At 33.6% G+C, this 26022-nt stretch overlaps 4 protein-coding genes across 9 annotated transcripts; 2 read left to right on the top strand and 2 right to left on the bottom strand.

Moving 5' to 3' along the window:
• The first annotated feature begins 1544 nt into the window (after nucleotides 1–1544).
• LOC107904696 (uncharacterized) lies at nucleotides 1545–9591 on the top strand. The gene is given in 10 exon segments (XM_016831150.2): nucleotides 1545–1779; nucleotides 1875–2171; nucleotides 2320–2535; nucleotides 2538–3531; nucleotides 4875–6249; nucleotides 6715–6994; nucleotides 7341–7448; nucleotides 7533–7811; nucleotides 8576–8719; nucleotides 8869–9591. Coding segments are annotated over 9 exon segments (3591 nt in total). The 5' UTR covers nucleotides 1545–1779; nucleotides 1875–2165; the 3' UTR covers nucleotides 9058–9591.
• Nucleotides 9592–9910: 319 nt separating this feature from the next.
• LOC107904697 (DNA-directed RNA polymerases II, IV and V subunit 12) lies at nucleotides 9911–11838 on the top strand. 2 transcript variants are annotated; one of them, XM_016831155.2, is made up of 4 exons: nucleotides 9911–10044; nucleotides 10613–10686; nucleotides 10759–10851; nucleotides 11560–11838. In XM_016831155.2, the coding sequence occupies exons 2-4, from the start codon at nucleotides 10647–10649 to the stop codon at nucleotides 11580–11582; spliced, it is 156 nt and encodes a 51-aa protein (XP_016686644.2). In that variant the 5' UTR covers nucleotides 9911–10044; nucleotides 10613–10646; the 3' UTR covers nucleotides 11583–11838. The 2 variants fall into 2 exon arrangements, with proteins under 2 accessions (XP_016686644.2, XP_040961295.1); XM_041105361.1 differs by lacking the exon at nucleotides 9911–10044 and adding an exon at nucleotides 10386–10495.
• A 2039-nt stretch (nucleotides 11839–13877) lies between these two features.
• LOC107904701 (transcription factor MYB54) lies at nucleotides 13878–15503 on the bottom strand. 5 transcript variants are annotated; one of them, XM_041105359.1, is made up of 4 exons: nucleotides 15210–15503; nucleotides 14717–15103; nucleotides 14489–14608; nucleotides 13878–14292 (listed from the first exon to the last, which is right to left on the bottom strand). In XM_041105359.1, exons 1-4 carry the CDS (start codon nucleotides 15322–15324, stop codon nucleotides 14228–14230), a joined length of 687 nt encoding a protein of 228 aa, XP_040961293.1. In that variant the 5' UTR covers nucleotides 15325–15503; the 3' UTR covers nucleotides 13878–14227. The 5 variants fall into 5 exon arrangements, with proteins under 5 accessions (XP_040961293.1, XP_016686648.1, XP_016686647.1 ...); XM_016831159.2 differs by having other exon boundaries at nucleotides 14446–14608; nucleotides 15210–15485; XM_016831158.2 differs by having other exon boundaries at nucleotides 14446–14617; nucleotides 15210–15463.
• Nucleotides 15504–17651: 2148 nt separating this feature from the next.
• Nucleotides 17652–23098, bottom strand: LOC107904698 (bifunctional D-cysteine desulfhydrase/1-aminocyclopropane-1-carboxylate deaminase, mitochondrial). The gene is made up of 10 exons (XM_041105358.1): nucleotides 22752–23098; nucleotides 22607–22672; nucleotides 22331–22525; nucleotides 22131–22241; nucleotides 21542–21633; nucleotides 20688–20780; nucleotides 20062–20119; nucleotides 19867–19980; nucleotides 18591–18688; nucleotides 17652–18063 (listed from the first exon to the last, which is right to left on the bottom strand). The coding sequence occupies exons 1-10, from the start codon at nucleotides 23013–23015 to the stop codon at nucleotides 17859–17861; spliced, it is 1296 nt and encodes a 431-aa protein (XP_040961292.1). The 5' UTR covers nucleotides 23016–23098; the 3' UTR covers nucleotides 17652–17858.
• Between the last annotated feature and the right edge of the window lie 2924 nt (nucleotides 23099–26022).

Here is a 26022-nt window from a genome sequence, read left to right as displayed (position 1 = left end):
TCAGAGGAGATACCGAATTTCCAGTTTATTATTGCTTTTTGCTAAAACACGTTAGCCACTATCAGCAAGAGATCCTTATGTTGGAAAATGGTGTTGGGATGGATGTTGGGCCAGATCTTCGTTCCTCCATTCGGAAGCTTCAACTTTGTGTTTGCCCAACGGCCTATACACTTCAAGCCCCACTCCTATTGTCTCTGCTATACTCCCTATACTTTTTGTAAATTTAAAATTAGTCTCTTTAATTTTTAAATTTTAACATTCAGTCTAATTTTAATACTCTTGGTTTCTTTTTTTTTTAATTTATTGGTGTAACATTTTCAAATAAAACAAATACTCACTTGGTATCTATATAACTAAAAAAAAGGCATTATAATAAACCTGAATTTAATAAAATAATTACATGCAATAATATTGTTACTTTTCATCATTAATAAAATATAATATCATCTTCCTTTATAGTTATCATGTTTAAAGAGCTAACAGAGTTGGATAGTTGAGTAATTATTGAAAATTCTTCCTTTTATAAAATGCATTTGATAGGATTCAAACTCAAATCATTGTAATGTTAACATATTAACTTTATCATTTCAATTGTTGAGGAGAGGTAGGTCTGGGATCTTCAATGGAAAGTATTGTCCCAGTCGGGGGTTTTTTATCTCCCTTAGGGAGCACTTCGATAAGGCATATAATGCCTTAGTTGATGGTTCAATCCCCTGTAAGCGCACTTTCCATAGTTAATTTCTAATAATATTGAGACTTCTCTTGTGAACTTGCAAGTCGTATATACATCAATCGAGATGTTTCCTAATGAAGACAAACAACCTCCCCGAGTGGGACAATACCTTCCGTTGAAGGTGCGAGATCCAACTCCCTCAACATCAACCAAAGACTTATTTGATTTTAATATCAATTTTTTATAAATATATTTGTTACACAAATTTATCTGCCGTAATTTAATTACAAATTTAAAATATAATATTTAAATGAATTATTTATTAATAAATTATAAATTATAAGAAAAAAATGGGTAAGAAATGTTAGAGAACCTGGTAGACCTAATCATGGGTCAATTAGCTGGACCAATACAAAATTTTAGGCTTGACCCAAAAAATGATCTTAAAATTTTGCCCAAACCTGACCCAGATAAAAATACTAAACGTGCCTAACTCGCCCCACCCGTATTAAAATTATTTTTATATAAAAATAAATTTAAAAAATATAATACATCAAATGTATTAAAAATATTAAAATAAATATTTATTAACAAATTGAAAATACATTAAAGACATAGTAAGTAAATGCCTATAATAAATAACAAAATTAATAATAAAATAAGAGTTATATAATATTCAAATAATAATAATAAAATATTAATACAAGAACAAAATGGTAACAATAAACTAGATCAAAACAACGGGTAACTTACCCGAGACCCAACCTATCTGAAAACAGATTTTATTTTTGCTCAAACCAATATTTTAAACTTATATTTTTGTGCAAAATCTCAGGCTTTCGAGCGGGGGTAGTCTGACCCGTGATAAGTATAGAAGCGGGGGACTTAATTCTAATAATGAGTAAAATCCATCCTGACGAGGGGAAAAGAAAAAACAAAACTGAAAATAAAATAAAACAGAAGGGCAGGCAGAGAAGAAAAAATTTCCCGCTGTAAATTTTGTTACTTTCTTGCCATCTTTTAACGTGGAGTAGGGCAATGGAATGGAATCCAAAGCAAACAACAGAAGAGATTGGCGTGCATGCTATTCTTGGTCTCCTTGATCTGTAAGTTCTTTTATTTGTTATTTCGAATCTCCTCTGCTTCTGCTTTTTGGCTGCATCCATTCATCTCTGCTTTCTTTTCATTTTCTTATAAAAAGGTTGTCCGGGAATTCTTTTAGGGTTTTGGTTAGAGCTCTGGATCTTGTTAACCTCGATCTCGTCCAAGCTGTTGGGAATTTTTGTATGATTTTTGTCGCTTCCATTTATGAAAGATGTACCAATATCATGGAATATGAGGATTTTCTTTAGAGGAAAGGAAAAACTTTCACTCTTCAGCGCTAAGAAACAAAAAGGAAAACGAAATGTGGGATTCATATTCATTCTTTCTTAGTGATTGAAGTTAGCACTTTCGAACAAAAAAAATAGAGAGAAGCTAGCACTAGTAGGCAATGGCAGTTAAGAATTCAATTACTATTACCCTTAATTTTAAAGTTTTCCACATTTGCGGTATTGTTTTCATAGAATTGCATTTATTTTTGTAGATCAGTACTATATATAAAAGCAAAAATTGAACGTTTGTGTTGTTTGCTTGGATATTTTTAGGTTGTACCTTTGCTAGGTTTATGGTACTTCATAATGACAGAACCAAGCTCAATAGATGTGATTTTGGACTTTCTGACGAGAAATCACTTTACAAGAGCAGAGGCAGCTTTGCGGAGTGAACTTAATAACCACCCTGATTTGAATGGTTTCCTTCAGAAACTTACCCTTGAAGAAAAGGACTCGGGAAAGGTACTAGAAGAAGAAACTGGGAAAAAATAGTGACCGGAAGTAGTGGATCAGGTTCTCAAAACAGTGGAGAGGTTTCCAAGGAACTTATAGTGGAAGAGATAGAATGTGGGGCTAGCAGAAATGGGTCTGAAAGGAAATGGAGAAATGCTACTTCTACTGGGGAATGTAATAAACCTGATGAAGCAAAAGCTACAAGCGGTAAGAGTTTCACCTTCTCTAAAAGTTCAGAGGATACCTTACTCGATTTGCAGTCCTGGAACTGCAGAACTAGCAATGGTCCTCGTACGAACAAAAATGACGGTTTTGTTAGTAGCACTAGCTTTTCAGAGCTAGAGAAACCAGATCAGTCAAGATATCGTACAGCCAAAGCTCCTGACACTGATAAAGGCAATGTTAAACATGGGGAAGAGATTGCCTTTCCTGGTGAAATGAAATCTTCATGGCTTGGAAATACTAGCAAAGCTAATGTAAGTTCCAAGTATGACCAGTTTGAAACTAGTGATACTAAGGACCTTGTTCAGGAATCTAAGACTTGCAGCGCGTACTTGAAGGAAAACTTTCCTGATAACAGCAGATGGTCTAGAACTGACAAACCCACTAGTTCATCTTCAGAGATATGGAAGGATTGTTCCGTGAAGACTGTTTTTCCATTCCCTAAGGTGGATGTATCAATCAGTTATGATGGTGCTAGTGCTTCAGATACGAGACAAGGAAACGTAAAAGCAGATGTACTTGATACTAGAACAGCAGTTAAAGATCAGGTGGATGAGGTTGGAAGGTTTCTATTTGTTGGGAATTTTCAAGAGCAAACAGGTACAAATGGATTGGCGATTGTTCTTGCATCTGATAATCCAAAGGGAGAGTTACCTAGGCTGCCGCCAGTTAAACTCAAGTCGGAGGAGAAGGCATTGAATGTTAATTGGGAGCTTAATGGCTCAGGTGCGAAGGTCACTAGTGCGGACAATACATTCCTTATAGGGTCCTATGTAGATGTCCCTGTTGGGCAAGAAATAAACTCTTCAGGTTAGTTCACATAATGATACTGTTATTGTTGATATGTGCTTACAGATATATTTGATTTATTAATTTATTTTAAATTAATGGCGGCAAATTGTTGACTAATTACCCAAACTTTCATTATTTTCTACCTTTCCTTTTTCCATACTTCATTTTCCATTTATTATACATTCTTGTGGGATGCAACATTTTATATTTCTAAACCCACATGACTAATTTGTTTTGGTAAAAATTGTTGTTCACTTGAAAAATTCCATCTAGCCATGGGTGGCAAAGTCTCATTGGTGAGCTCTATGAATTTTTTGTTTGGAGTCTTATCCTCTAGAGGAATTGATACTTTGTTTTTCTTTGTTTTAAAAAGTGTCATAGTAGGTTTGTGAATTTTCCGTTGGCAAGTGCTTTTGGGGTCCCTAAAAACCACTTAATGCCACAAACTGTAATAATAATGAAAAAAAGAAGGAAGGTTGGATGAACCCTTTAATGCAAAATTCGAATGGAAAAAGTATTTTTGCTTACCTGGTGTAGTTGATTGAAGTCAGACATAACAAGAGAAGTATAAGAAAAATATAAATGGCTTGACAATGGCATGAGTTGAGCTTGTGTATTCGTCTAGTAAGGTCTGGGCAGGTGATGAGTAGCTTGACTAGATTACACTCCTAATTATGTATTGTAATATTGTTTGATACCTTTAACAATGCTTAAATTAAGAGCTACCGATTGTTTCTTGTGGTTTAGTGATCTTACTCATCTAGTGACCCCATGTTTTAAAATTTGATGGTAATTGTATTGTCTTGAAACTTGTGTTAATGTAACCTTAAAGCCTACCCTCAGTTTTTTCCAAATCCACCAGGCTACTCAATACCCTATTGGTCAGTCTATGATTTGAACTAACCAGATCCTGCTTATATTCACATATTGTCTCTGGGTGTCAAAATAGATATCATCCATCTTCCTACGTGACATATTAATGGGATATCAGTTATCTTTAAGCATCTGTGACTGCAATAGAAGAAACAAAAAAATAAGCTTGTCTTATATGGTCTTTTTTTAACACTAATCATGGTAAATTTATTTATTTCTACCAGCTTTACACTGGCAATGATTTAATTGATTATCTCTTCTCCGAATTCTAGATGTTGCATGCTTAAGCTTTAGCAATATATATCTAATATGTTCATAAAAGGATCCAACTTGTAGCTTTCTCTGGTTCCCTAGGGTAGGATGCTATGTTGTTGTTATCTAGACATGAATCTATTAAGTTATAATCATCAATGATCCTTTTGTTTGTTTATTTGTAGAGAAGTGTTTTTCCCCCTCTTATAACTCTGCTGAGTAGAGCTGGTATCTAGTTTATGATGATCCAGGTAAAATGCATGCTGGAAGTAATTGGCTTTCTATAAGTCAGGGCATTGCTGAAGATGCATCTGATCTGGTTTCTGGTTTTGCTACTATTGGTGATGGATTAAGTGAATCTGTTGATTTCCCTAATGAATATTGGGACTCTGATGAATATGATGATGATGATGATATTGGATACATGAGACAACCTATTGAGGATGAAGCCTGGTTTCTGGCTCATGAAATAGATTATCCTAGTGACAATGAAAAGGGGACTGGGCATGGGAGTGTTCCAGATCTGCAAGAAAGAGGTCAAACCAAGAGTGAGGATGATCAATCATTTTTAGAGGAGGATTCTTGCTTCTCAGGTGAACAATATTGCCAGGCAAAGAATGTTGAACCTGTTGCAGCTCCAGATGATCCCGTAGAACTGTCTGTAACTGAAATATATGGCAGAACTCATGAGAATAATTTAATTGCTCAATATGGGCAACCGATGGATGAAGAGGAGCTTAATTTGATGCGTCCTGAACCTGTTTGGCAGGGATTTGTAACACACAGAAATGAACTTATCATGCTAGGAGATAGAAACGTTCTCAATGAGTTTGGCAGGTCTCGGCTTGATGACATTTCTATTGATAATAATCAGCATTGTTCAGTTAGGTCTATCGGTGTGGGAATCAATAGTGATACTGCTGAATTTGGAAATGAAGTACATGAAAGTTTAGTTGGAGGTAGTAGTGCAGGGGATTTAGAATATTGTCATGATCGTGATGTTGCTTTTGGAGGGTACAGACAAAGTCATCATGAGACAGATGGGAACTACATTGATAAATTAGTTAGGGATAATAGGATAACTGGAAAAGTTGATTCTAGTAAATATGTTACTGGGAATGATAAAGTTCCAAGCCCAAAGATGAAGAAGAATCTTGCAGATTGGGGGTTTTCTTTTCCTCCGTCACTAAGGGATGGGCAGTTGGTGCAGGCAGGCTCTAGTAAGTCTCTATGGTCAAGTAACTGCTATGCTGTTGGTGATGAACATCATGACTGTTTCAGTGCTTTGGTGGGGTCTGATGATATGCTTGCTACATGGAGACGGAAAAGCAGTGATTCTTCTACTGGAAAAATTTCCGGGGATGAAAATAAAGCCTATGCTGTAAGATCAGCAAATTCTAGTCCTTCAGCCCTCCCTGATTATGGTTATGGTGGACGAGAGCCGACCAAGAAAGACGAGGATGAGAAAATTAGTGGTGTTAGGGAAGAGGATCCTGGGCCATCACTTGAGGATGAAGAGGTTGATGTTGTACAAGATCAAGTAAGACAAATTAAAAAACAAGAGGAGGAATTTGAAACCTTCAACCTCAAGATTGTGCATAGGAAAAACAGGCATGTCTTGTCTTGGTGACAAATTCTAATTCTAATATATCTTCTGTTCATTCACTGGTGCTAACACTTTTCAAAATTGCACTGATGCATAATCGTGTGTTGTATCTTCTCTTTCTCCTTTTCCTTGTGAGATAGAGAACCCTTGAATTTCTCTGGGGGTAATCTCCATGATCACTGGTTGAGGTTGGGGAGGTGAAGCTGGTTGCTAGCTTCCCTTTTAATTGTCTAACTGACAAAAGTTTTGAGGATTAATATGTTTTATTCAATGTAATGGTGTCAAGCTGAAGGAGCTTCATTTAACTAATTAGATGATCAGCATTGTTCACTACTTTGCCAAGTATTTAGCCAAGCTTATGTTTTTATTTTTAACTTATATATTTCTCTAGCACAATGTATAGTGAGTAGTTCACATTGCTATCCTCTTGTTAACAGATTTCCTTACATAAGTCCCCTTTTGCTTCTCAGGACTGGATTTGAGGAGGACAAGAATTTCCATGTTGTTTTGAATTCTGTTATAGCTGGGCGCTATCATGTTACTGAGTATCTTGGTTCAGCTGCTTTTAGTAAAGCTATACAAGCACATGACCTGCATGCAGGCATGGATGTCTGTGTGAAAATCATAAAGAACAACAAGGATTTTTTTGATCAAAGCCTTGATGAGATTAAGCTTCTCAAGTATGTTAATAAACATGATCCAGCAGATAAGCATCACATTCTTCGATTGTATGATTACTTCTACTACCGAGTAAGTTAGTACAGGCCATTTAGCTGTCTTTATTTTTTGTTTGTTAATGTCTTCATATTCACTTAATTAAAAGATACTGGGTATTTTTTCTGTTTTTGCAATTTCACTTATTCTGTATTGGGTATTTTCATTTTTTTTTCTCTTGCATGTTTGTATTGGATGTGTACATTTATTGGGAATTTTGTTCTGAATTTGTCTGGCTTCCAAAGGCAAATGGTTTTATCTGTAAAAGTTCAGGTTGGCATGTTTAGCATAAATGATTTTCTCTGCTGGTGTAGTAGTTTATCTATTGGCCAATGGATATGGTATCCTGCACATGATTAACAAAGTCTTCTTTATTTTCCAGGAGCATTTGCTAATAGTCTGTGAACTTCTCAAGGCAAACTTATACGAGTTTCATAAATTTAATAGGGAATCTGGTGGAGAGGTTTACTTCACAATGCCAAGATTGCAGGTTTCTGGAAAGCTGTTTTCTATAGAAGTGTATTTAATGTATGTCTCACTATTATTTAATCTTCTCCTCAATTCCTCTGTGCAGTCGATTACTATTCAATGTTTGGAGGCTCTCCAGTTTTTGCATGGCCTGGGCCTAATACATTGTGATCTGAAGCCAGAAAACATATTAGTGAAAAGCTATAGTAGGTGTGAGGTGAAGGTCATTGATCTCGGTAGCAGTTGTTTTGAGACAGATCAGTTGTGCTCCTATGTTCAATCCTGGTCCTATCGTGCACCAGAGGTTATCCTAAGACTTCCATATGACAAGAAGATAGATGTTTGGTCACTTGGCTGCATCTTGGCTGAACTCTGTACTGGCAATGTAAGTATTGGCGTCCTTTTGACATTAATTATTGTTTGCTTCCTATGTCTACATTATATTGAAGATTTTCTTAACTCATAACTAAAATAAAATAGTTGCTTAATAAATTATTCTAATTAGGAATATTACTAAAATAAAGTTTTTTTTATCTTCTTTCTATCTTTGACACTTTAGACTTCTTGTCTTGCCCACAAAGGCATCCATTACACTGTGACTGTACATTAATTTGATTTTAAACTTTCTGGCTGCTAAAAAAGAAAGGATCTTGTATATTTTAAGACCTTTTCTTAATTCCATTCAGTGATGTGCTCACCTATAGATGCTGAATGGACTAAAAATTTGGCACTTGTCCAATTAGTTTGTCTCTTGTTCAAAACATCAGGAAGACTAGTTGATTGAGTTGTTAACTTGTCTGCATACAGGTTTCCTGACATAATTTGGCTCAAACTTGACCAAATGAAAACTTTTTGTATGTTATGGTATAAGATTTAGATTTCTATGTATTAAATCTATTGCTATAAGTTGGCCCGTTCTACTGACAAAAACTTAATTATTAATGTTACCGAAATGTATATTCTTTCACTCTACCACTTTCTTTAATATATTTTTGGATAATATGCTTGGAAATAGAGATGTTTCCCCCTCTTTCGTCTATTTTATTTTTCTGTAGCCTCAGGATGTGTCGGTACCGTTTCTAATCACCTATTTTTTGCAACTCATGTCTTATTAATTTATGGTACAATTTGGTTTTAATGATGGTGTAGGTCCTCTTCCAAAATGATTCACCTGCGACATTACTTGCAAGGGTAATTGGAATCATTGGTCCCATTGAACAAGGCATGCTTGCCAAAGGACAGGATACATACAAATATTTTACTAAGAATCACATGCTTTATGAACGTAATCAGGTCAACTTTTTCTCATTATTTACTTACAGTAGAAGTACTTTAAACATTATTTTTGCAGTGGTTATGAGCTCCCTACCCGTTCTTGTATTACTTGAATTCATTTTTCTTGTTTATGAAATTGAGGTTAAAGTCTTGCATTTTTACTTCAGGAGACCAACAGATTAGAATACCTGATACCCAAGAAGACATCCTTGAGGCACCGGGTGCTAATGGAGGACCAGGGTTTCGTTGATTTTGTTGCTCATTTGCTTGAAGTAAACCCAAAGAAGCGCCCTACTGCCACTGAGGCTCTGAAGCACCCGTGGTTATCATACCCTTACGAACCCATATCTGCTTGAATGTTAGGATGAGACTCGCAGCAATTACTTGCCTCATTTTCAGCTCTTTTATTGACATGGAAAGGAGGTTAGTGAGTTGTAATACCTGAATGGGATTTGAAGTGATATCCAAGGAGTTTCTCCCACTGCCAATTATGAAGGATGTGGTTTTTGAACAGTGTGGCGTTAGAGTTTGCTTCATCACTTGATATGATTTTGTGGATGGGGAATAATTCTGATCTAATCTAACATAATATTGTTGTAAATGAAATGTGAAATTCTTTTAGGTTATGTTGTAGCATTAGCTTTCGACATAGATGGTAACAAAATTTTGGCGGCCTGAGTTTATATTTGATTGAAATGGGGTTCCCGCTTTAATGGTGTGTTGGGAGATAGATGGGGACATATGTGCTCTTCACTCTGTTATTGGTGGCTTTGCTTGCTTCATGATGCAGCTACCTATATACACATGATTTGATCGTTGAATTGAAAACTAGTAGTCAGTCGGCTAAAAGTTTGTCAAGATATTCATTTATAAAATATTTATTAGATTCAGTACTTATTTAATATTAAAATTACTAATAATTTGATATTTAAATTCCTCTTTACAATTAATCATTCAATATATATATAAGTTGAGGCTGTTAGTGAGAGACTATTAGATGTGGATAGAGAGTAGATTTCATTCAATATTTCTTATTCATATCAAGTTTTCATCTTACATCGTATATTGAACTGCACCAGGAATTATATATTAAAAACGATAGAAAGGAGAGTGGTCCTAAAAAAAAAACACCAATGTGTTGAGTTGTTAAGTCGTACAAGAAACCATAACATTAAATTGGTTAGATTCATTCCATAATTAAACAATGCTCAACAAATAGGGTTTCTAACTACCAGTTCTATATTCCCCTCAGTTGAAACACCCCTCCCCTCTCCTCTCCTCCACTCCACCAACACCCACCGGCCACCACCATCATCGACACACACTGCCAGCTCTCCAAACAGGTATGCTCTTGACCCTGCCTACAGAGAAGAGCTAGAGCAGCTTCTCGGTCTGATTAAAACATATGATATTCTTATGCATGCAACTAGCTGGAGACGAAGATACTCAAAAACACTATGATATTCTCCCTTCTTTTTGTATTCTGAGTGAATTTATCTCGTCTCTGATTAACTCCCTTCTTTTTTTCATTTGTGCATGTCTCATTTTATACGGATTCATAATCTGTTATTTTGATTAATTTGGATTTTCAGTATGTTATTTTTGTTTGTTGCTTAGCTGTTGTAACTGATTCCCATTTCTGTTTTGAGATCCAATGTTGGCTCCCTGTGTGTGTTCACACTAGGTGACGTTTCTGCACTCAACCTTGATGTCGGGTTCAAACCCTAGTTGGGTTTAAAATTGAGCACAACGGGGCTTTGGACTTCAAATCGGGTTCAAAATTGTTGGGCTCTGGTTCGTTTACGCTGAACCTTCCTCTTTGTTTGCTCTGAAACATTTATCTAATAGCTGTATATTAGGACATGGATATCAGTGTATGTTCCTCCAACTATATTAAAAAGTTTTGAGCAGGTTCGTCAGGAAAAACTTGTTTGAGTGAGCATCAATGGATCCACAACCTGAACCTGTTACCTATATCTGTGGAGGTTAGCCTCTTCGCTCTTAAATAAACCCTGAGTTTTGGCACAGTCTTTTGATTCTTTGTTCTTTTTATAAAGACTGTGGGCAAGAGAACACATTGAAGCATGGAGATGTGATACAATGCCGGGAGTGTGGTTATCGCATTCTTTACAAGAAGCGAACCCGAAGAAGTAATGTTCCTTTCTCACTACTTTTGTCCTTTTTACTATTTGTAATGCTTATTTGTGTCACTATCAAGAATGAATTTAGGATCAGGAATAGTCAGTACTAAACATAAAACAAAATGTGATATGAGATCATTATTCCGATACTTGACAGTGTTGAACTGAATGCAACTTTCTTATGAACTAGATTCAAATAAAAACTCCAAATTTTAGGATCACACCTCTTATATTAATCCAACATCTCTCCTCCTGAAATTAAACAAATTGATAGACATCAAGATTGCATGACGAAGACGATTAAATTGTGGTCTTTATTCTCTTTTTGCTTTTGCTTTTTATACTTTGTGAGAACACACCATTTCCGGATATTCAACCGGGACAATATCAACCCTCATCAATCTACATTGGTTGTCCATTACAAATTCTCCTCATTGCTGTTATGAACTTACAGTATCCCTGAGACCAACCAAACATTAAACTTTTGATGCATATTAAGTTTCTTGTTAATGTTTGGGATGTGTTCTTTGTTGCCTAATGTTTAGCAATAGGCCCTCAAGTGTGATGTTTCAAATCTACAATTTTATTCTAGCCAAAAGCAGGCCTATAGCTTTGTTTAACCTGCGAAATGAATTTCCTTGTAGTCCTTTTCACATCTCGAAGAGAGTCTTTCATTATTTTGACAATTAATGTCATAAAACCTTGTCTTTATTGTAGTTGTTCAGTACGAAGCTCGCTGAAAGTGGTGTTCGGAGAAGGGGAGGGTATGAACAAGCAATCTCATAATCAGTAGTTATGCGTTTTGTATATGGTTGATTATATTAAGTGTGGTTAGTGAGGATTTGAAGTAACACTAAGTTCTGTCCATGGATGCTTTGCCTAGTAACTAAGTGATGTCTTGTTTTAGAACATCAAAAACAAATTCATACTTTTAAAAGACTATGTTATGTTTCTTATACTTTTAAGTAATTTCTGGTTCAATGGTGAACTTTTAAATCTTTGTTTATATTTTTTAAGTTTTGGATTTGATGTTTGGATGATAGAAATATATGTGAATGATATAAAGGTTGTTAAATTATCTTGCGTGGGTGAAATGTGCTCTTCTTGGTAAAATTTGACATGGTATTTTTCTCTTGAGATGTAAAAGTTTAAATTCTGGTATTACTCCTTATGGGTAATTCGCAAATTTAGTTTTTATATTAATTTGGTATTTTTAGTTGCATTTTTGGAATTTTGAGATTTAGTCTTGATCCAAATGATTGTTTTTAAAATTTATGCATGTGTCACTCGCTCAAATCTAAAGGTTTGCTTAAAATGTAAAAAGTAAAACAGGCTAGATCTCGAATAAATATTGTTAAAATGAGATATTCAAATTATTATATTTATCTCAAAATATCATTCCTTTATAAAATGAGTTATATTATTGGATAATTATATTGATAAAACACATTATGAGAGAATATAAAATCAAATATTGAAAATCTCTTTTACCTTTGATAATTATATAGCTTCTTCGCTCTTAAATAAACCCTGAGTTCTGGTAAGTCTTTTGATTTTTATTCTTTTTGGCTTGTTTTTCGTCACTGTTTTTCTTTGAGCCCGAATAGCATACATTCCGGTCTCGGTACACACACTTCTTATATCTGTTCCTATGAATAATGTAACATAAAAATCTCGAAATCACTCTTTGGAAGTAAAACAATATTTGGAACAATATAAAACTTTGGAAAGAAGATTCTACCGGTGGAATTCGGGCAAAGTCGGGCTAAAAGCTCGAATCGAGTATCGGATTCACAATTCATTGTTCTTGTATGGATTTTGAATATCCATGTCGGAGACTATAAATCGGGACAGGGTCTAGTGAGTCTGGCCTGAAAAAATGAATGAAATAGAGAAGGACAAGAGCAGTAAGCATCTCCTGTTCCGAATATTGGAGTCGGGATGGCTTGAAGGAACAAAAGATGATGCAATGCTTCGTTGAATATAAAGAGTTGGAATCGTAGGTAGCAACTTTGACTTGTTTGTTGCCATCAGGACTTTGATGTTTCGACGAGCATCGTAGCCATCGAGCTGGTTCACGATTTGAAGCATGGTACGTTGAACCTCATTGTCTCCACCATCCCCCTATCGCATCGACTTCATCAAAGAACACAATGCATGCTTTCTTTGATCGTGCCATCTGCTGTTATTCGATAATGCCAAAATAAAATAAGTAGCGTAGAATAACTTTCAAGAGAAAAGTTAAACTGCTTATAACTTATACCTGCATATCTTGAGATTAAGAATAAGATAGATATATATATATGTATATAAGTGAAGATCTCTATTAATGCTATAAAATATGTAGAGAGGAAATAAAGTCTTTTGATATTGGTGTATTTTGGTTTTCAAATGATGGTATACCTGCTGATTTAATATATATTGTACATGGTAACCCTTTTATTTTGTTTCTTACCCTCCTTATAATCAATATTCATGGTTCATATTTAGGATATTTTAATTTAATTCAATTACTAACACCATTTTCGATGTACTATCATTTAACATTTACATATTGTACATAACAACTGTTATATTTATTCAACATGAAAATAAATTAATATATTTAATTTTTTTTATAATTGAACTAAATTAAAGTTAATGCAAATTTGATATAATTTATTCCCACTACTATTTGTAATATAAAAGCACTATAATCACAATTTAAATATGTGAGATCAATAATTACAAATTATTCTTTTGGTTTGATAGATGAAGGATTGTATGAAATAATAATATTATTCATTTCTAATAGTTTAATGTTATATCAATAATTTCATCCTGAATTTTAGAATTTTTATTAATTTAAGATGAAATTGCTGATACGGTATTAAACCATTAAAAAGAAATCTGTTTTATACCATCATTTCTCCAGTTTGATAAGGAGAAATAAAACAAATTAGATTGCAGTGGTAATGGGGTTTATGCAATAAGCTATGTTATAGAAGAAAATGGTATACAAGCATGCAAATTAATTACGTATAAACGAGTAGAGGTGAAAAGGAAAATGAACATGATCATTTTAATGCTAATTAAAGTTTCATTGTAAAGGGAGTTTTACAGCAACATTTTTTTTATAGCAAGCACACATAAATCATGAGGTCTGTTTTCTACATATAAAAAAAGCTTAGATTGCTTCAATATTACATTTACATTCTTAAATACAGTGTGTGTCAATTAATGCAGTGGAAACATCTACCAAAGCTTCCAATTAGTTTTTCCCTAGAATGTGTTGATATAAATGATGGTTGAGGGGATTGACTCGTTTTTCGTGCCCCGTCCTTCAAATAACTAATGAAACTCTCAACAATAAAAACTATTGTCTTCATATTGAGCTAATTTGTCTTTAACTTCCGGTGAAGAGTTGGTACAGTTCACCTGAGCCTCCTTTTGTGAATCGTATATAGTTTTCTGTCCAAGTTAGAAATAAAATTTCGAAATAATGACAATTTAAGAGATAAATGACACTTAAAATACTTTTTATATCCTCAACAGTTTTACAAATAAAGATGTATATGTGATATATAGCTGAAAGATGGAGACATGCATGGGTGTTAGGAGGACCTGGGCACTGATAAGAAATCGAAGAAGGGAACAGCAGGCCTACTCTGATGTTCCTGATCCACCTCTTCACCGTCTCTCTTGCAGGTGTTGTCTGTCACTTCGCTTTCGTTGGAGTCTGTATTTACTTGAAGGAAATCGTAGAATTCGGTTGGCTGGGTTGTATCTGCTATTGCTACACATATAAGTATGAAATGTTAATTATTTGTTAAGAAAAAATATTCATGGTGAGAACATGATACAGGTAATATATTGGAAACAAAGCAAAACAAACCTTGAGTAGTGGTGGTAAGACTAGGGTTTGGATTGTGTGCGTAAAAGTGTTTGAAATAAGAGTACGGAGGGAAAGCGTGCATGTAATTATTGTGGGGGAAAAGGGTGGTGCTTGTTATGTGATGTTGATGTGAGGTGGAAGTGGAAGTGGAAGGAGGAAGAGTTTTGGAAGAGGATCTTTGTCGGCGGCATCTACGAGCCATGATGACATGCCAATGGTTCTTGACGGCGTTATCAGTACGGCCAGGGAAAAGCCTTGCAATAACAGACCATCGATTGCCGTGGATCCGATGGGAAGCCAAAAGTCGTTCTTCTTCCTCTTCCGTGAAAGGGCTTCTATTGATTCTGGGATCTAACTGGCTGAACCATCTCAGCCTGCAGCTTTTGCCTGATCATATCAAAACTAATATATTTAAAAAACCTAGCTAGTTATGATATTAGTAGATGAAGAAGAATTGAAGCATAGGAGTAAGTAAGTAAATAAGATGGAAGACCTGATCGGCCTTGAAGCTTTTCGGCTATGGCGTTCCAATTATGAGGACCATAGCGTTGGACCAGGTCCAGCAGCTTGTCATCTTCAGCAGGCCTCCAGTGGCCTCTGGAGCACATCTGCTGATTGGCGATGAAGAAGCGTAGATAGGCTGCTAGAAGAAGAAGAAGGCAATTGAATTGTGATGTGGGTTAGTTGATGGAACGTCTAGGCAAACCATACAAAAAACAAGGGTTGCTTGGTGAAATCAATTTGGTTCTCTTTTGCTTTCAACTTTCTAACCTACATCCCCTATTTTCTTATACTCAAAAACTATACAACCTGATATTATTGTAAAATGGTATGCCAGGTAAAGCATATGTTGGGAGATTTTTAGGTCTTCTCTCAGACCTAACAAACATTGCCACCCTCATCGCTAAGGCTACTATATTTTGGAAAATCAGAAATACCGGTTAGCAAACATTTGAATCATTTTCTTTTTGAAAATATTACGCTCATCTAAGAATAGGAATTTTAACCCAGTTTCATTCCATATTGATTTAGACTCACTGACTGTTCACCTATTTTACCTACAGAAACAGATGATATGTTGTTGTTGCGGCTTCCGCTGCTATCTCCCAAAATAACTAATCTATGTTTTATCATTAATAATATCATACATACTTTCTTTTATAATTAAGTTTTAAAAAGGTCCCTTCAACTTCACCTTGTATATTAAGATTACTCAAATTTATAGCTTTTTTAAATGACCCATTTTAAACTAATTTGTCATCCCTACTACCAACTACCAACCTATTCCCTATGCATGCATTTCTGCTCCAATTCTTACCTTTCCCCATGTTTTCCATTATTTTGGGACCAATGATATAAGATGGTAGCCTTTCCACCAAATATATTCCTTCATTCTTACTATTGTCAGAAAACCACAAGTCTATTTCAGTGTGGAAATAAATATAGCAAAGAGTGCAACTCAATTATTTTTGAGCTTGTGGATAAGGATGTAAATTAGTAATCCATCCCCTGTAAACGTACATCTCATCTGATGCTGTCATATTAACTAGATGAGTTTTGTTCTAAACCATATTTATTACAGAATCTCAAGTTTATATATATATTGCAGATCAATAAAGGCACTAAACATCCCTTTCTTTCGGCTCAAGTGTGGAATGATGTCGACGATGAAGATAATAGCAGCAAACATAATTTTGTCATGTTTAAAATTAAACAGGCAGTCCCAGAACAGTGGGGTCTTCAAAAAGTGCGGCTGCATTCACTACCAGAGCGGTCCAATAATATGGCAGCATTGCACATCAACAATTCTTCTTCAAACTTCAATCATTCCACCCACAAAGCCAGAAACCATTACATGCTAAGCAAAACCTACAACTCTAATCTATTTCACATCATCTTTCTTTTTGTTATGTTTTAATGACATATGATCGATGCTAATCAGCATTTGATAATATACATATACAACAACTTACTAATGCATTTGGCAGCTCATAGTTTAAGAATTATGGTAGGTTTAATCTGTAATACCTTGGGATGCACTCTTGTTTCGGGTGTTATGTTTATGTTCATTATGGTTTGTCTGTTTGTTGGGAGCTGTTTAGTGTTTTTTGTAAGGAGTTTGGCCAGGCGATCTGTTAGTGTTTCATGGTGGTCTCCACCTTATTAATAAATGTCAATTTCTCTGAGCAAAAAATAAATAATAATAAAGTCTTACCTTGACCAATGCAACATCAAATATCACATATATGCTCTGCCGCCTGCCGTCAAGTTTTTGACCACGGAACATTATACAGTACTCTGAATATTGACCATGGCATTGAACACATATTATATTATATGCTGTCATGAATGGGGGGGGGGTCTCCAGGTGTTTTATAGGCTTTGGCCTTTGATGAAGCTGGAACTTAGAGACATGGGCAGAGAAATAGGTTAGTAGCCAATCATTAATCAGGATTTGAAAAAGGACGATATTATTAACAAATGAACTTGTGCAACCACAACCATATGATTAAGCTGCAGATATCGCCACACCATTCAAAACCCCTAACAAGAATAATAAATATCTGAAGCTCTCAATTAGCTGCTTTTAATATTAACTTCTTGATCGACCATTACTGAGTGGTCAACAAACTTCAACTTTACCCCAACCGAGAGTTACGTTTCAATTCTAAGAAAGGGAATCAATTATAGGAATCTAAGGTCTTCCCACGGTAGATTATACCTTCCCTTTTATTGTCAATAAATCAAATATTAAACCAATTAATCCAACATAACTTCTCAAATCATGTGTCAAAGGAATGTAGCCTCTTTCTTTTTCTTTACTTAAAACTCCGACAAGAAAAGATTCACATTACGAGATAGAGCAGATGCATCAGAGCCTCTATTGATGATTTTCAGTATTTACGTAAGACATGAAAAAGACTACCACCCACACTTCAACTTAATATCCTTGAATATCTGAAAATGAAATATTAAATCCCATCTTCAAAATAAATAAGTTTGGTGCCATAAAAATTACAGTGGATGTTCCTTGATGTATGTATGTATGTATGTATGTATGTAGTCATACATTTGCCACACACCAAATCTGGACAACCGGTGTCTATTAAACAGAACAGTGTAAGATGTCACACTGCTCTCTTTAGAACATTTTCCCGATACCCTCTTTCCTAGGAATAGATTCATTGACATCCATTCGCTGCCAGTTCCCCACCAAGGGGGCCATTTGGTCAACCTTGTCAAACAACCCAAGGAATCCACCTGTGTGTACAAAGAGGACCTTTCTCCCCTCCCACCTGCTTGGATTCTCAGCCATATCTTTCATCATCCCATAAGCAGCTTTCCCACTAAGCACAAAAAAAAAACCAAACGACTCAAAAGAAATCTTCCTTTCCAAAATAGAACCTGTAGATAACTCTAGGTCTAAGAAAATGCTAGGTTCTGTTGAACAAAAAAAAAAGAAATTGCTAGGTTCTAATTGCACCGTGCTAATTATCGAACATGTAATTCAAATCTCATTGGAAGATAAGTTAGATTACGCCAGCCAATTTCATCAAGAAATATACTTTATGGCTGAAGGTTTTTAAGTAAAACATGCTCTACTTTACTGTGAAAATCACGACACTAATTTCAACCAAGTTAAACTTTTTGTTGCCATATGCATGTATAAGGCATGTGACCAAAAGTATAAAACCTGAATATCATAGCAACATCTTAGCCACATGGGAAAAGATACCAACAAAAGAGATGGTTTTCCTCTTTCGTTGACATTAGCTCAATAACTATGAGAAGATTCTAGTTTTCCTCTAAAAAAACACTCATACGAAGAAAGGAAGAAAATTAAAATTGCCAATAGTAAAGATAACTTTTAGACCTGTATACAGGGTCAAGAACAACACCCGTTGCAGTAGCAACTTCTTTCACAAATTTAAGCTCCTCAGAAGTGTTAATTGCATAACCCAGTCCTTTAGCCTGTAAAGAGTTTTTACAACATTATACATATTCCATCCAATAAATTACAGCATGTTCATGGCATCTGTCATGTTATCAGAAAATTTAAACTTTAGCTACAAGAATTTCTCTCCATCTTATGCATATAATAAAACCAAATAGGTATAGGCTACAAATTAGACGTTGACCAGAATGACTGGCACAACTGTCCGAACTCAACCCAACCTGATTTCACACCAAAGTAAAAAAGCTAAACCACCTGAGGTGTACCCAAAACCTAACCTGAAACTTACAAGGAAAATATCCTTCAGCCAATATGAGAGACACCTCAAGAATTCAACAATGAAAGCATTTCCTGATTGTCTTTGCTTCATATGATTTATCACAACATTTGCAAGTTGATTTATCATTATCTTTGCTTATTACCAAGTTTTCATGCAACTTGATTAGTCCAAGTAGTGTCTATATAGTAGACTTCATCTCCAAGATTAGTTTGTATATCTAAATATGGGAGTATATGCCATTCGCGGTTAACCTTTTATTTTGATTTCACTCTAGTCCCTGATGTTTGTGTTGTCTCCTTTCGTCCCCAACCTTTAAAGTGGTTGTCTTCTTGCTTTTCCTAAAATAATTTTATTAACACTGATGTAACATCCATATTGTAGCTCACAATGTGTTTGCATTCCATTGGTAAGCCGCATGGTCCTTTTTATAAATTATGAATAGAAAGATGTGACAAAAGGACTAAAATGAAACATTTTAAAAGGTTAAGACCCAGAAACTTCAAATTTCAACTATAAAGAATTATGCTATTTATACTAGTTTGCTGTTGAGATTTAGATCCTTAAACAAATAAGGTCTTAAGCCTATTCCAGAAACTTGATATTTCTGAAGCATGGAAATTAGCAAACAAATCTAAACAAAACAAATAATATGTCTACACTTACAACAGACACAAAACATAGAGTAATGTAGGGAAACTACAAAAAGCTGAGTGATGAACAAAACAAATATAAGACATTAAAACTTTCTCCACGATAGGTATGAGGGCTTGTAAAAAAGAACCAACATAAAATGAAGAATTCATTCAACATCATCAGAGCATGCATGTTAAATTTACCGCACAGCTAAGAAGTATCATTTATTATATCTTAAAAGAGAAAAAATGTCAAAAATCCAAGGGACATGTTAAATCTCACATTTATAATGCTGACAATATCACGTGCATTAACACCTGCTTGAAGTCCATCAATCAAGTCTTGAACAAAGTCATAGAAGTAATCAGGATCATCACAAACGCAAAATGCATGAACCTAAGTTGTCAGTAAAACATCATAAAAATCAGTTTGCCTATGCAGAAATGCATGTGTTAATATATGAATAAGAATACACACTTTTGCCTTCAAGGCTCCAAGCCATGAGCCCAATGAAAGACCAGCAATGGTACCACCACTAAAAATCAATAATACAAAAAATTGTCACTCAACATTGCTTTTTCTATAGCCTGGATCCAAGCTCAGATGTTAGTCAACATAAAACCTAAATTAATTAAAAATCACAAGTCTAATAAAACTTCAACGCACTTACGACCACACCTCTCCAAAATGGACCCCTGACTTAAATTCCTTTAGCACTAAATAAAAAGGAATACTATACGGTAAGGAAGTAAAAAAAGTCAACATCACCGCTGCAAGAAGAAACAAATCAACGAAAAAAAAAGGTCTTAAACTTTAAAAGAAATAAACCAATTTTGATGAATGAAAACTAAATGTACCCAAAAACATAATTGACAATAGCTTCAATTATGGTACAGTTACACTCTCATAGTTTTAACGCTTTAGTAATGTTCAGATATCGGATTCACTATTACCATAAACACAAATTAGCTAAAATGTTAATGAGGCATCAAAGTTTCCGATTGAAGAAAGGTTTTGTTTATTTCTTGTAATGCTAAGTATTGTCAATGATCAAATCTGAAAAGTCATTCAATGACAATGAAATTATTTGAGTAGAATAGAACCTGCCACATGCTACAACAATATCGTCAAATTTTACTCTGTTGCTTCTTATCTGAAGTTGCTCCTCAATTTCCCTCATTGCCTCAATATATCCCCTAAAGATAGAAAATTTGTTAAATGTTTGTATTGGATTTAGAAAAGGAATAAATACTTCAAAAGTTTAGCAAACATTGACAAGGAGAAAAGAAGATCAAGGAACTTATAGTACAATATCCTTGAAAAATAAAACACTGAACTTATTAAGGCCCTATAGTTAACTGCTTGAGTAAAGGATCGTAAGTTCTTTCAATCTGAATGATCCATACATGTATCTTGGTATTAGAGCAATCAACTTCAAGACCAAAGAAACAGTTCCATACCAAACAAGTACAAGCTTTGTAAAACATTTGGAGAGAAATTTTATCCAGTTCAATGAAAAATTAAAACAATTTGGTATTACAGCAACAAGTGGACCTTATCAATTTAATTAAAGTTTCAATGATCATGCATATAATAAAATTTTTTGTTTGCACAGATGAACCTTAACCCATGGTCCATTGAGCGCTAATTAAATTAATTGAAGTTGTTAGGGATTTCACGCAGTTTTTAGTGTATATTTATAGTCTTGCTCGAAAGTTATTATTTTAGAGAAAATAGTCCATATAAAACAAGTTATCATTTAAGAAAGAAAAAACTGAAAATACCAATGACCAAAAACAAAAAGCTTTTCTCATGTTATGCACCTATAGCATAAAGTTTGTAAGAAAAATTAGTTTGTAAGAGAACAGATACTGATTTTCTGCAGCTTTCAAAGCAAATAGTTCAACTAAGATGACATGTGACAGAAAAGAGAGAATAAACTATGACAGAAGCTCACCAGGTACCCAGGGAGTTTGATCCACCAACAGGAATAACATAAGGCCTCCGGCCTTCCTTTAGCAACTGTTCTTTCAAAACATTAGTAAGGGCCTAACCAAAATTTCAAATAGGCAGAATTAGAATACCACATAATGCATTACAGCATTAGCACATAAGAATTATCAATTCAATCATATAGCTGATGGATCCTGCAATGTAGAAGCAGGATCATTGGTGATATGTATCTCAGAAACATTCTCAAGAAATCATTAACAAACTCTTATTTCAGCCATCTAATGAAGCAACCCCAAAATCGAATCTGCTAGTCAACTCAAAATCCATGTCTAAGGTCAAAGTATCTAAAAATAATTGAAAACAAGCAAAGAGTCATATTATAATAGATACATTATTACATATCCCCCACTCAGTAATAAATGAAAACCGGAATACATTTATAAAACAATTAATGTGTTAGCAAATAGCTTTTCTGTTCCTCGCAATCCAAATGCAAATTAGCATCAGCTTTTTGGCAATTACTAATTAGGCTCAGCACTACAATAAGTATAGTTAGCAAATAAAATATGGCAATGAGAAAGTCAGAAACTAACAACACTCCCTATTTTTGCATATTCTTCTTTTGAAATAAGTTGAATATGAGTGCCCATAAAACGCTCCACCAGCAGATTTCCAGTCAATCCGGGATCTTTATCAACAAGAAGCTGCAACAGGAAACTGGTTAAGCAAAAGAATAATCGTAGCAGGAGAAACAAATATTATTAGAAAGGTAAAAGAAAAGAAACAGTAGAACCTTAGAGGTGCGGAGTATGAGATAGGAGTCTAGATTCAAATACTTAGCAGCGACAGCGGTGGCGCGGCAGTGGTTGCTTTGGATGCCGCCGATTGTAATGATGCAATCAGCACCCTGTGCCACTGCTTCCGCCAATAAGAACTCCAATTTCCTGACTTTGTTACCGCTCAATTGCATACCTGAAAGATCGTCACGCTACATGCACTAAGATCGTGAGTACCAAAGAGCAAACAAATATTAAATTAAAGAAAAAGAGAGAGAGGGAGCAAAAATTACCTTCAACCAAACTTCCGTGTTTTGGGGCAAATTAGGCAGATTCCACTTGTGAATTGGAGTAGGAAGCTGAAAAAGCGAAGGAATAAGATTAGGGTGTTTCGCAGAGGCAATGAAAATGAATGAAAGGTAGAGATAGAGTAGTTACATGGGCGAGGGAGAAGACATGGGAAGGGATTGGTTTGAGATGGGAGGCCCAAGTAGGAGGAGAGTAGGGCTTCTTGCTGAGGAAATCATCAAAGCTTAAGCCCTTAGCTTTGGAGGTGTCGTCGTTGGTTTCCATTGCGCGAGAGGGAGAGCAACAGACTCTGCTGGGTTTGGATTTTCCAAAGACTGTAATAGACTGGTTGAAAACAGGCAGATGTAAGGGCGATGGATTTGCACTCAGCCTAGCTGTAGCTGACCACAACATTGCACTAATGTCCTTTTGCTATGATGTAGAAATACTACGACACACGGGCCTTTAATAAATTGCACTCGAGGAAGCCATTTTTCGTTGCAGCCTCAATTTTTTTTTCTTTTGTATAATTCGTAACCGAAATGATGTTATTTGCAATATCATCAACAGTCAGTAGTAACAAACACATACTAATGACTACTACGTAGTTGTGTTTAAAAGTATTTACAAGGTTATTGTAATAGCATGATGGAATTTTTAATATAATTAATTTGTTTTTTTATTTAATCTATATTATAAGGATTAATTTATTTAAGTCGAGAAAGTGAACACCCACCTCTTAGGGTTTAAATGTGGTTTTAGCTAAAATTAAGGTCACCATTAAAATGATAAAATTCAATAATGTGGTTTTAGCTAAAATTAAGGTCACCATTAAAATGGTAAAATTCAATAATCAAGACCATGATATTTTGAATTTAAATTTCATCATGTGTATGTATTATTATGTAAAATAAAATAAAATTTTGATAATTTTATAAAAAGAAATTGAGATAGAATTAATATTTAGAAAAATGATATAGACCTTTATTAATTTTTCATTGAATCCACTTGTGTTTTATAATTTACATAAAAAGAAACATAGGTAATTAATAAAAATGTAAAATTGGCAAGGTTCACATTATTTGATTGTTATAATTAAGGCCAAAAAATAAATTGAATCCTACTGAAAAAAATGGATTCAATTGTTAAAATTTTCATATATTACTTTTTCATGTTTTAATTTTTAATAAAAAATATCATATTGTTCACTATGTAGGATAATTGTAGCGTGACACATGATAAAAGTAATTAAAAAAGAGAGACAACTATTGAGTTAGACTTAATTAACGAAATTTTAATTGGATATGTTAGGGTATATAGCCAGCTATCAATCAAAGAAGTATGTTACTGTTCCACCTAAATAATTTATATGATTATTAATTTCAACACTAAAATATTGATATAAGTAAATGACGTAAAAGAAATTAAAATACGATACAACAAAATATAATCATTCTTTAAATAAAAGAATAGGTATAAATTCCCTTGGAATTTTATTTTGTATTCTTTTCTTAATTTTTTTATAAAAGATAATTATGTTAACCTTAATAAATTTCTTTCATTCCTACCGCATCTCATTTTTATTACTTTTAGCAAATATTAATTTACTATTTCAATTCGTTTTCCATAAAACTTATAATCAATTAATTTAAAATTATTTTTTTATTAAATCAAATTATAAATAGGTTATTTTAGATTAAATTATCGTGATGGCCCCTACTGTGTTTAAATTTAAGATTTAATATTTATAGTTTAATATGATATAATTTGGTTTTTTTACATAATCTCGAAATAGTTGATACTTTTCATCATTATGGTCAAAATGTTGAAGTCGAATTCTTTTAAAAAAATATCCATTCCAACATGTTAATATATATGTGTGTGTTAGAAAAGTGTTTTAAAGAGAAATTCACATAATCATTTTAATCGAAATAGTTCAAAATGTTAAGCATTTGGACTAATTAATGCCATTATGAAGTAAATGATCAAATTATGTCAAATTAAAATTTAAAGACTAAATCTCAAATGTAATCGTAGTAGAGACTTCGAAACTACAATTTTACCATTATCTTATATGATTAAAAAATTATATAATTAGTTACTCAAAAAAAATAACATTATTAACAATTTTAGAAGTTGATGTGATTTAAAAAAAATGCTTATTCCAACTCACTATTTGAAATGAATCTTTAAAAAAACATAAAAATAAAAACATTTAAAAAAAATTCCTATTCAATTGATTTTTCAGCATGGTTCAATCAGTTCGTATCGACTTACGAGTTAGTCAATTTTATGTCTCTCTCTGAATTGATAACTGAGCTAGTTCTCTATTTTACCGGTTGGTCTGGTCCTATTCAAACAATCATGACTCTAAGTTTTCACACTTCGTACATTTACAACTTAGTCATTCAACTATTATTTTTAATAATTTAATCTCTATTTTATGGATTTAAAAATATGGTTTCTAATTATATATAACAACGTAATATTTTAATTGGAAAGTTAACGATATTTATTTGAACTAATTAATAAAATTATAAAGTTATAGGTACTAAGTTATGTTAGAAATTAAAGTATTAGGATCAAATCTCAAATTTAAGCATATTAAAAGGATGAAATTTAAAAATTAACTATTTCATAAAATAAAAAAGGAAAAAGAGTTGGTGGGTGTGTGCCACGTGTCATAAGGAGGAAGGTAGGTAGGTATATAAATATTTTAGAAATTAAAATATAAAGATAAAATTAATTTAAGCATAGAAGGATCAAAAATGAAAATTAACCACTTTATAAAATAAAAAGAAGAGTTGATGGGTAAATGCCACGTGTCATAAGGAGTAAGGTATTTGGATTTTTTTTAACAAACACATTAGATAAATCTTAAAATTGTATATAAATTATGGTTTAATGTGTAGTTGTATATGTAAATTTTGATTTTGTTTAACTTTATACATAAATTTTGATTTAATCCAATTTTTGTAATTATCAATACAATTATTGACGTAACATCATTTTATATTTATATATTGTATACATAAATAATTATATTTATCCAATATAAAAATAAATTGATGCATTTGTTTCTTTAAATGTATATGATTAAATCAAAATTAGAGTTTCAAGTATACATTTAAACCACAATTAGAGTTTCACGTGTATAATTGCACAAAATTAAAATTCATGTATACAATTGTACATTAAATTAAAGTTCATGTATAAATTTAATATTTCTCCCTTCTTTTTATACAAATTTTCAATAATTTATTTGACAAAGATAACAATACGAGTCTATAGTTTTTTTATCACCTAACTATGAAAGTTACAAAATGATCATCCAACTATTCAATTTTACTTTATTTTATTGTCACCAACGCCTAATGTACAAATTGAAGCATTCAAAAATCTAAAATAGTTGAGTGACCTC

The sequence above is a fragment of the Gossypium hirsutum genome, chromosome D11, assembly GCF_007990345.1.
Source record: "Gossypium hirsutum isolate 1008001.06 chromosome D11, Gossypium_hirsutum_v2.1, whole genome shotgun sequence".
In the NCBI taxonomy this organism is placed as follows: domain Eukaryota; kingdom Viridiplantae; phylum Streptophyta; class Magnoliopsida; order Malvales; family Malvaceae; genus Gossypium; species Gossypium hirsutum.
Note: the sequence above shows the minus strand (reverse complement) of the source record. Positions and strands in the feature narration are given on the sequence as shown.